Source organism: Engraulis encrasicolus, chromosome 14 (genome assembly GCF_034702125.1).
Source record: "Engraulis encrasicolus isolate BLACKSEA-1 chromosome 14, IST_EnEncr_1.0, whole genome shotgun sequence".
NCBI lineage: Eukaryota > Metazoa > Chordata > Actinopteri > Clupeiformes > Engraulidae > Engraulis > Engraulis encrasicolus.
Window position 1 is genome coordinate 34,268,927 of NC_085870.1, and position 11,835 is coordinate 34,280,761.

Sequence of the window (11,835 nt, forward strand, 5' to 3'; positions counted from 1 at the left end):
GAGGCGTTCGCTGCCAAGAGGAAAGCTGCCATCACAAGCCTTGCATTTAACACATAACCCCTCGCTGTGATTACAGTTGGGTTTTGGCCCAGGTCTCCTTAAAGGCACCTCCTCCAAGGTTTTTTTTTCTTCCCTCCTCAAATCATCCTGCACAGCCTGCCTACTATAGGTGTTTCAGGGCAAACGGGCGGTGCATTCACGCGTGAATGAGCAGGCACTATGCATTATTGAGTTCATGTGAGGTATATTTGGAGTAGGTCACTTCTGCTCCACTGAAAAGGAGACAGACATAACACCTTGTGCTACAGCATAGCCCCCACACACAGGGTTCTGATCATTAGTTTAGACAACACAGGGTAGGTATAAATTGGTGTTTGTCATCAGGGAGGCGTTAGGGAGCCCTAGGGGGACGTTGAGAAGGATACAGCTGAAAGGGGGCGGTGCTTAGTTGCCATTGGGGTACATTAGTGCACTTTATTTTTTAAAACTAAGGGGGGTGTTGGCGTGCTTATGATAAGGTCAAGAGGGAGTTGGGAGGCTTATGATGAGGTCAAGGGGGCGTTTATTCAAAAAAGGTTGAGAAGCACTGGTATAAATCATGGCAGGCCAAACCAAAGGCAGATTGTAGTATTGCATATGGTAGCGTGTCATTCTTGCTGTGTGTGTTGGTTTGGAGAGGGACTGCATATGGCATTTGTACATGATTTTCTGTCAGAGAGGGAAGACGGGCCTTTTGCTCGGTCGTGAGCACACAGTGCGCCCTGCCATCTCTGCGTCAGGGGACTGAGGTTCTGAGGAGGCTTTGGAGAGGACAGACAAACATACTGTGCTTTCTCTCACATTCATATTTTATACTCCTTTCATAGTCTGGGCTGCATATGGTACATTGCTCAGGGTAACAATCATTACAACGTATTTACATAATTGTTAAAACAGAACAGGCGGAAAATGTTGAACTGCAGATGAACTTCATCCTGACAGGACCCAACTGCTTTACACTACGGCCGTAATATTTTTGCATGTCATGGAGCCAGAGAGGGATCCAGAGCTATGGGAGATAGATGGCCTGGACACGTTGTGTACCGTGCTTTGTCAAAGTCCTTGGCAGTGCCGAATGGAAGTAAATAGCTCAGCAGTGTCTTATATTAATGTCAAGACTTGGTACTTAGCCTGCTCAGCTGACAACACGTTTAGGACTTGATTCGCATTGAGGCTGGGAGGTGAAGAGTAGGCTTAACCTACAATACGATACTATCGCAAGACTTGGCATGATAAGCTTAATAGTAATTGACAACACACCCATTCTGCTGTACTCAATACATTGCTGAAAGTCCAAGTGAAAAAAAAAATCACATTTCCTTGTTACTAAGGAAGAATAAAAGTGTTATAAATGATACAATCATTCAGTGTTTTATCTGAGTGGATGAAGTCTTAGCACCGCCTGTTATTTTCTCCCTGTGTGCTCCTTCTTCACAGCACATTACCAATTATTCATTTGAATCATTTGTTTAAGCGCCACCGCAAGGAGTCATAAAGCAGTGACTCTGGTATGTCAAGATGGTGGTGGAATCCATCCAGAGCACTTGCACGTTTCAGTAAAAAAAAATATGAGTATTAGTGGTCAGTGGAGTGTGTGTGTAATGCATCTTGCACTCTGTGATGTAAGCTTATTACCATATTAATATTTGTACCAAACACTGAAGTACACATGATGAAGCCCAATGTTGTAATATTTAAGGGGAAGGTTTAAAACACATTGAGATGTTGAGATGTATATAAGGCACTGTGTAATATGTTTTTAAAGAAGTAATATTGTTATAGATGTTTTATTATATTTTTGCATATAAGATTTACAAAACATAACTCAGTAAAACTGAAATGTATGTCTGTGGTTTTATCTGAATATAATGCTTACCCTGATTTGTTTCAGTGAGCTGAAATGTAGAGCCAGAAAAGGGATTAACAAACTGCTGCGAACTTATTAGAAATATTAATTTATTACATCCATTTCCGATTGCAAGACTTCAGATTTAATATTTGAATGTTAAAGTACTATTGGCATGCTCTGTCGTCCATTGGATTTTAATATCTGTTGAGCAGAAAGTGCTGTTTTAAAAAAAAAAATGTAACTGCAGAATCACTGCACTGTTAGAGCTCATATGAAACAAGCTTAGCAGAGTCGTGCGGCACTGCCAAATGTCTGAGCCTCATCATTGTGAAATATTTCCTTGTCTTGTAAATAGTATGGTAATGTAATTCTCTCGTTTCACAGGTCTCCAATGAGCGACCCTTAGGAGTCCTGTGCAGCAGATGGAAGCAGCTCCAAAACTAGGATGAATGAGTAACAGCCACCATACCATGGCAGGCCCGTGAACCGGAAGCCCACCCACCCACCCACCCACTACAGTTCTCCTAAACTGGTCATCAGTTCTCAACAGTTACAACCATCTCCCATCCACACACAACAACACCCCTTCTCTGGCCATCCCATGTACAGCCATGGCCAGCAAGAGGAAGTCCACAGTACCGTGCATGATCCCATCCAAGAGCAAACACAGAGAGGACATCATACTGGGGTGCCTGCCTGAGCTACTACCCACAATTCCCGAAGACAGCATTCTCAGCATCTCTGGAGAGGAGGGGGACACACGCGTTCCCCCTCCTCCAACCCAAAAAAAGCAGGGCAACAATGTCACCTGGAAACCCCCTGCTGCCACCGCAGAGGCGGCGTACAGCTGCCCGCCCTGCGGATTCCAGACCAGAGACCTGACACCTTTCCTCGACCATTTGGACAGCCACCACATGGACTTCCGGGCACAGCCAAGCTTCCACTGCCAGAACTGCGGGGTCTCGGCGTCATGCTTCGAGGCCCTGATCTTACACAACGCAAAGACACACCCCGGAACCGGGCTGGCCGGCAGCCCCCTGAGCACCTCCCTTCGGGTGTCCAAGAGAGGCGGGGTGACCGTCGTGGAGCAGAACCTGTTTCCAGAGGCGTCCGTTGAGCCTGGAGACGCCGGATTCCCAGACACTACTACCACCACCACCACCAGTGCATCTGTCAAGATAGCCAAGACCAAGGAGGAGCACAAGAGGAGCGTGGTTTCCCACACTGCCGAGGTGCACAGGGTTGACCCGCACAGGGACAAAGGAATGGAGATCAGAGACCCCACTGTGTTGGCACATATGCAGACCGCAGCAGCACTTAACGGATCCCTGGGGAGACTCCCGTCTCTCCCGTCCGCCATGCAAATTGTCACCGGAGCCGGGTCACTTCCCCACCTCAGGCAGAACAGAGGTCCCATTCGGCCATCTTTTACCACTCCGGTCAACCCTCCGAACTCGTCTCTCCCACTTAACGCTTTCCCGCCCTCCGACCCAAACAACAACAACCTCCCCAAGGTGATGATTCCTCTGAGTAGCATCCCCGCTTACGACGCGGCCATGGACTCCAGTAGTTTCCTCAAGACATCCTTCAGCAAGTTCCCGTACCCGACGAAGGCCGAGCTCTGCTACCTGACCGTCGTGTCTGATTTTCCCGAGGAGCAAATCAAACTGTGGTTCACGGCCCAGCGTCTGAAGCAAGGAATCAGCTGGTCCCCGGAGGAGATCGAAGACACCCGCAGGAGGATGTTCAACACGGTTTTCCAGCCAACACCCGAAGGTGCCCAGAAGCAGCAGCAGCAGCATCAGCAGCAGTCCCACTACAGCATCCCACAGCACAGAACGGTTACTCATTCGGTTGCCATGGGGCCAAACTGCAGGGTGCCCCAAATACCACCAGGCATCGTCAACAGGTGGAAGCCAGGGGTCATAATCAGCCAACCCGGCATGATTCCGCGGCCTCCGCCTCCTCCCACGAAGCCCCCATCAGTCGTCAGAACAACAGCACATTTACCAACCAGAGCTGCCGCCCTTGCCCTCGCTGAGGCTGCAAGCAGCAGCTTTTCCAGCAGTGGCCGAAGCATCAGTATCAGCAGTGGCAGCAGCAGCAGCAGCAGCCACATCAGTCAAACGTCTGCCTATCAACAGCCCGGACATTCGAGCGCCAAGCTGCCTCTTGACAGTGAAGCCAGAGTCAGCACCTTAAGCAAAGACAGTGTTAGCAGCTTGGCTGTCATCAGCCGCATCAATGACCATCACCAACCGACAACAATCAGCAACAGCCCGAGTCAAAGCATCACTTCCAGCAACGGCAGCACCAGTGCCTTGAATAGCATTTATAGCAACTTTATCAGCAACAACTTTTGTATCCAAAACACTAGCCCCACCAGCAAAGCGACAAGCTACAACCCGAACGCTAACGGAGGCACCGGTAGCCAAAGCAAGAGCCCTGGCCACACCAACGAGAACAGCAATGCCAGCATATCTACCAGTGACAGCAACACTAGCACCAGCCCACTAAGAACTAGCAATACTGAAGATAGTGATATCACAAACCACACCAGCAAATTTAGCTCTGACAATGCAGACACTTCCCCCCTCACCACCAGCAATGAAAGAAGTGGAGTGGCGGACAATCCACCTGGCCTGTTGCACTGCCCAACGGTCCAGCCATGTAGTCCCCTAGACCCCTCTCTCAGCAAGGCCAAGAAATCCCAGGAACAGCTGGAGGAACTGAAGAAGAGCTATGCCCACTGCCAGTTTCCAGACCAGAGAGAGGTGGAGAAGCTCACGGCTGCCACTGGGCTCACCATGGGAGATGTCCAGAAGTGGTTCAGCGACAAGCGGTGCCAGGACCGAAACACGTCAGGTTCTCGGTCTTCGGCGGAGATGCCTTCTGAAGATGTTCCACTGCCACGCTCCGCCACTCCTTCATCCCCGGACCTCGCAGGCAACCCGGTGATGAGAAATGGCCCCGCCAGCCAGCCCACCCTTAGCCCCCCACCCCCGAAACTGCTGAAGCAACAAGATCCTGCGTCAGCCGCTCCACACAAAGTGCCCAGAGTACCTTCTCCCGACTTCACCGCTGTCCTGTACAAGGAGCGTGACCCACTGCATCTGATTGCCTTAGAGGACAGCTTCTGTCAGAGCCCCCAGCCGCCCGAGGCTGAGGTCGACAGGCTTCGAGCAGAGACCAAGATGACTCGTCGAGAGATCCACTGCTGGTTCTCCGAGAGGCGGAAGAGGGAGGTCAGTCAGCAGCGAGACGAGAAAATGAAGACGGAGGAATCGTCTGAATGGGCCAAGCACTCCCACACCCCACCAACCTTGACCAAGGAGGACGGACAGTTCAAAGAAGAAGCTGCTGGCCAGAGGCCGTTCATGAAAGAGCACTACACGACGGACGCGGAGCAGTCGCAGAGTCAGAGCGGAAGCCCCGAGCCAAAGGTGAACCCCATCAAGATTAACCTGAAGATGCTAAAGGTGGCCGATCCGGAGTGCAAACACGAGCTGACGGTCATGTCGCCCGACCAGGAATCGGACATTTCCAGAATGATGTCCTCACCGTCCTCCTCCCTGCTATCCGACAGGGTAACTCCTGATCAAATGCACCTTCTTCGAAAGACCTTCGCCAGCACCCCCTGGCCAAACAACCAACAGCTGGATGAGCTGGTGATGGTCACGGGGCTGCACAAGTCCGAGGTGGTTCGCTGGTTCAGTGACAGCCGGCGTATTCACAAGAACGGACAGCTGCCGTGGCTAGACACCTACCAGAACACGTTGGCGGATTCCAGAGTGTGGTTTGCTGAGGAGAGGCACAGCAACGCAATAGGTCACACAGGGATGCAGAGAGCTGAGCAGCAGACCCATTTCATGGGGCACGATCTGGCAAGAGGTCTGGTTGGGCCGGAGACTATCGAGCGAGACCAAGCCAGTGTGCTGGAGGGGTCCCAGAGGTACTTGTCCTCCCTGCTGACGTCTGGGGATCCTGAGGGCCTGCATGGGCGGGAAGAGGCCTACGACACAACCAGAGCGCCCACCACACCAATGCAAGATCCCTGGGCAGTCAAGGGAGAGGAACACCAGCAGCCCATTGACGGTCAGAGTTTTCGGGAGCACCAGGCCCAAGACAAACAGTCCAGGTGAGAACCTGAAGTATGTTCAAAACAAGTACAAGATATATACAGTACGTGTGTTAAGATATATGTGTTGATATAGTGTTAAATGATGTGTGCAGGGCTCTAAATGAACTATTTTCATCAGCAGCCAAAATGGCTTGTATAGTCTTACTAGCCAAACACAATTTCTAATAGGTCAAAGTGGCTAGTAACTTGGTATTTTCTACCAGCCAAACTGAAATTTCACCAGCATTTGGCTGGTTGGCTGCTGTTAATTTAGAGCCCTGGATGTGTGGTTGAATTTCATCCACAAAAACTAAATTGCTGGTACTTAACACGTGGTCAGTTTTACAAATTTGTTTATCCTCAAGGTGAGTGCCTGAAGTATATTCAAAACAAACTCACAACAAACAAACAAACAAACAAGGACAATAATAGGATAAGAACAAGATAAGATATATGTTGTGTGGTTAAATTTCAGTCCATAACAAATGTCTATAACTTAAAACATTGACAGTTTCGCAGATATGTTTTTTTCTCAGATCTGCGTCCCGTGTTTATTTGTTACTGTGTACAGCTGAAGCACTCGAAATGTCAACATCTGTGTCTCTTCTCAGTTTATTTTCAGATTAAAGGAATGCTAGCCCCTGTAATAACAACCCAAAACACCAAGTTGGATATAACATCAAAATGTGACACAATAAAAACCCTTATTAGTGTGAAACAGCCGTGACTTAAAATTAGGACTTAGGCCCTTTAAATATTTCACTGCCACCCCTCCCACCAACCCCCTCCCCCCAAAAAAACATAAATCTATTATGCAGAGTTCTTTCTCAGTGGTTGCAGTTCTAGTTCATCACAGCGACATTGGAATGGCAGGAACTATAACTAACCTTAACATAAGCATGACGTTGGATAAATCCCAGAGATGGCTAGTAGATAGAGCAGAGCTTTAAGAATCATAACAAGTCATATTAATCAACTTCATTTATTCAACAGTATGGTCTAAGCTCTTCCAAAAGCATGTTGTTGCATTACCCTCCAGATTGGAGTCCTACAGATATCACTTTTCCGTGTGTGGGTTATGAATGTTGATCAAGGTTTGGTTTCCACAAGCCACTGCATCGTGCTTCAACTTCCCTGTTGCCTGATACTACCATGGAAGGAACCGGGGGTGAGAAACAGACAAACCTGTGTATTGTTTAATATGAGAGGTTATGGGAGATGCTTTGCTTTGTTCAGCACATTACTGTAAGTTATCTAATAGAAGTTCCCCTCTGTAAGTAATATCTCATTGTCAGTAGAACTTTGTGAGCGAGTTGCACATGGTCTTTGGATTATTCTTAGCCAATCCAGAACGGTTACGTTGCCATTTAAAAATCCAGGACCTTACACAAAAAAAGATTAAGGTAGTTGAATACAGTACAAAATCATAGGTATAACATACCCTAAAATTTGATGGATTTCCCTCATTGAAAAGCGTTACTCGTAGGGAAAAGATCAGTATAAAATGTACATTTGCACTGCACAATTCTTACATGGCACAAGATTTTATAGATTTATATGACCAAATGTTTTTGTTATGGATGCAATATCTTTTCTTTGTGGGTCAGACTTATTGAAGCTTGACTAACTGATTATTTCTGTAAATCTTGAGATCATTTTTTGACGAGGACTGTCCTCAACAAAGACAAACTTGACTTTCGACTGCCAACAGATCCTGAGGTAATCTTAAAAAGAAAAAAAAAGTGATTTAGTTTCTAACGGTGAGAATGGCGTTTCCCCTGCTGTCTCCACATAGACCAGTTGAGAAGTGTCAGACACAAGTCATGCTTAATTCAGCCAAGTATCTTCCTCCTCTTTCTGATGCTCAGATGAACAGCAGATACACTGAGGTAAACATTCACATGTTACTTCCCAGGAATACACTCTGTATTTTGATGACATCAGGCTAGAGCCACTGGAAGATGTTTTTTTCCAGTACCAAACCACAAGTCCACATACTTGGCATTATGTCGTGTATGTTTTCGGCTGCCAGGAAAAGAACTGTCTCGTTGGACTTACATCATAAACATTTCACAAAACACGTACTACACTTCTGCAGTTACAGTCAGCACTGGAGCCCTAGATGGGGCCTCTGTGTGTGTGTGTGACATGAGCATGTGTGCCCCGGCTGTTTGACTGCTAGCACACCATTAGCTCGCTTATGCTGGAAGAGCTCCCTGTGATCTCTCTGACCAGCATTCACCAAAATAACAAGAAGACTGCCGTTCTCTTCTCTCCCACCCTAATACCTTTTTGTACATCATGATGGACTGGGACACAAACACTTTTGTCCTCCCTCAAATACGATTTGTCCTCAAATGGTGCCAGAGCCACAGAATTAGAATTGTGACTGAATAAAACACCAGGAAAGAAAAAAAAATGTCTGCTAGTCTCTTCAGCAGGTATTATCTTGTGATCTGTCAGAAAAACGGGAGCGAGCCAGAAAAGCAGGGAGAACAAAAACACTTGTATGGCATAGCATCATGCTCAGACAATACAATCGCAGGCCTGTGCTGTGCTGAGCCGTCTATATTTAGATCCAATGGAGTTCAGGGGCGCTGAATTATAGATTCAGAGCGCGTGATAATATATGTGAATAAATCATGAAAATTGTTTATGGTGAAAATGTCATGGCTGCAGGGGATTATATTTAAAATTGTGCAAATGAGGAAGGCAACCAACTGTTTGAGGGCCTTTGCAGAAGATGTTTCACTTGGCATTTAGGCTTTTTTTTTTTTTTTTTGGTCAATGGGGTCTGATGGGCGTTTGTGTTTGTTTGTGCCCAGGGACAGTCTGCGGAGGGAGCTGTTGAAGGTGTGATGTCTCCAGGCAGCGGGAGCTGAGGATGAGGAGGACGAGGAGCGGAGAGGGGGGAGCCTGGGGGGTAGGGGGACGCCAGGACGGGGTGCAAAAGAGGGGCATGGGAGAGGGAGGGTAGGGAGATGTAATGGGGCGGCGGGGTAGGGGAGGGGGATGATGATTACTGTTAACCATTTGTGGGTTTGTTTTTTGTTATGACAGCACACGTGATTGTAATTAGTCTGTGAAGGCAGTGTGGGACTCCCCCCCCCCTCTCCCCCCCACCCCCACCGGAGGGGAGGGGACACAAAGTCGAATGTCAAAGAGAGTGATGAGCGATTAAGAAAAGAACCCACCGATGGACCAGAAGGATGGATGGATGGAAGGAAGGAGGAGGATGAGAAGGATGAGGCAAACCCAGCTCTACGGGGGGACTGAGGTGAACCATGTCTGAAACTGCACTATTGAAAAGGGTTGTTTTGTTGTTGTTTTTTTTTAATGACTGGACAAAGAAGGTGTCGTTGTGACATTTGTGATATTTCTTACTTTTTATTTTTTAGTTATCAGTACTTCAGCACTGCCTTGAATTGTACTATATCCGTCAAAGGATTTTTAAATGTATTTCTCCTGTTATCACTGTAATTCCAGATAAGAGTGAGTCTGTATTTTATGTTAAGCTCTATAATTGTTAGTGAAATTAAAAATCACACTGCGGCTATAAGCAACGCAAAGCAAAGCAAAGCTAAGCAAAGCAAGAAAAAAAAATGTTTAAAAAAAAAAAAAAACTTTTTTTTAAAACTAGAGGTAAAGATGTAGAGAAAAAAACAGAGGCTCAAAGTCATATCTGACTGCTTTAGTGGTGTCTGCTGCACACTTCCGAGTTGTTTCACATGTAAACGTTGCCTTAATACTTTGCCCACTCATTCCCTGTTTAACAGTGACTGGCTTCACAGCAACTGAGCTGCAAAGACACTGTGAGTGTCTATAAATTAATGGCTAGAAGTCCCCCCAGGGGAATCTGCTGCTGTATTTTATCAGAAAGGTACTAAAAAACGTCTCTATTAAGTAAGAAAAAGGAGATATGATAAATACTATGTTTAAACTAATTAAAAAAGAAAAGAAAGACTAATATGATGCAGAACTTGAAGCGATGGACTTGGACAAAGAGTTAAAAAAAGACAAAATGGCATGGTTGGAAAGAAAAATAGCTAGACAGCCAAATGAAGATGTCTGCTGAGTAGATTTCTATGTTTTGCTGACAATTCGGTGTTGATTTTAAACAATGTGAATGCAAACGATTCTGCATCTCCAAACAAGCTGCTATGTGTGTTGAGAAAGGTGCTAAACCATCCCAAAGAGAGAGTGGACACGTCCCTTTCTGGTGTTGTATGCATTAATATTGAATGTGGTCAAGTCTAATCTCTTGGAACAATAGCAAAGATAAATCTGGGCTTACAGTATTATCCTGATCACTTTTGACTGAGAACACACATACCTAGCACCGTTGTATTACCCTTTCTACACATACAAGATCTTTACAGAATAAATGGAATACAGCAAACTTGGGTCTCTGTCTGGATGATATTAATTCTGTCCGTCCTTCACACACACACACACAGACATACACAGGGCTGCTGACAGCTTTGGTCGGGCCCAGGACAAAGTCATCTGAAAGGGCCCCCCACCAAAAACATACAATGGAATAAGGATCAAATTCTGGGGCCCTCCTCTCCCTGGGCCTGGGACAACATGCCTAGTTGTCCCCCCTTGTCAGCTTCCCTGCGTGCACCCACACACACACACACACACATTAAGACTTTTCATCTAACTTGTGTTTGCACATAATTCTTTGATTAAGCCACAGCTACCATTCAGAGTTGTGCTGAAGAGGTTTCTTTCAGTTTTTGGAAAAATATGAAAAGCCTTTTGGGAGACATAAAAGCAGCAGCAGTTTTCAGCTCACAAGATGGATGCTGCTGCATCTACTGTCGTGACAGGCCGTTGTTTTTTTTGATTGAGATGCAGATATTGGAATAAAAATAATCACCAACATAAACAGAGAGCATCCACATGGGACCTTGTCAGGAAGGAGGGCGGAAAAACAACCACAGCCTATACACACTCGAGAAAGAACCCAGACAGAGAAAATCTATACACCATTGTGTTGTGAAGGCCTAATGACACTGTAAAGAATTCATCCTCGTCATTGTTAGCATCCTTAGTCATCCCTCTGGGCAACATACGCAGATGCTCGTATCCCCCATCCTAAACAGTCAACATCCATGACACCAATTCTCTCTGCATGTCTCTTCCTGGGGGTGAGCAACGTGTGTGGCATTCCCCAACAGATTAAATGACTGTCTTAACCCTACTTCTTTCCATGAAAAGTTCTCATCTGTACGTCACAAATACCCCCCACTGACTCTTGCAGGGGGGTCAAACGGTCTCCTTAAAACGTCATCGGACAGTTAACTAGGGAGGACCCACCCACCACACACTGACCCGCCCTCTTCTACGCCTACCCTGAAACACCAGAAATAAAAGAAAAACAAAGGCATAAGGATGCATAACCCCAGCCCAACGCAAAACACCCAGCACCAATCCACCCCCCACCCACCCCAGATGTACTGTACCCCCCTTTCTCTCCAAGACAAACAGAGTGGGCCTTTTCTTCCCCTGGCGACTCTTCCTGTAGGGCCCTCTTCAGAGCAGCTCAGCGCAGAGCAGAGCAGAGCAGGACTGCTGCTCCCCTCACAGGGTTCCTGGAACACAGGAAGTCTTTCATCCATCCCAACGTTGCCAAGCAAGCAAGCGGACCCTTTAAACACAAAATGTCTTCCTTCCCTGTATGCATTACCTTAATCACCCCCATAGAGTTTGTGGCGAGTTCAAAGAGATTGAGAAACTTTTTAAAAGTAAGCAAGCAAAAAAAAAAAAAAAGGTCGAAAAGCAAGCAATTGGAACGCACACAAAGCACACGGTACGAAAC

At 46.7% G+C, this 11,835-nt stretch overlaps 1 protein-coding gene across 4 annotated transcripts in view; it reads left to right on the top strand.

Moving 5' to 3' along the window:
* zhx3a (zinc fingers and homeoboxes 3a) overlaps nt 1-10,407 on the top strand; it is an 18,505-nt gene extending 8,098 nt beyond the window's left edge. For 3 of the 4 annotated variants that reach the window (XM_063215520.1, XM_063215519.1, XM_063215518.1), the window contains exons 2-3: nt 2,273-6,026; nt 8,834-10,407. In XM_063215520.1, coding sequence (XP_063071590.1) covers nt 2,500-6,026; nt 8,834-8,867 — 3,561 coding nt within the window. In that variant the 5' untranslated portion in view covers nt 2,273-2,499 and the 3' untranslated portion in view covers nt 8,868-10,407. Of the gene's footprint in view, nt 1-2,272; nt 6,040-8,833 lie in introns of all 4 variants that reach the window. The other variant, XM_063215521.1, reaches the window with a different exon arrangement.
* The last annotated feature ends 1,428 nt before the right edge of the window (nt 10,408-11,835 follow it).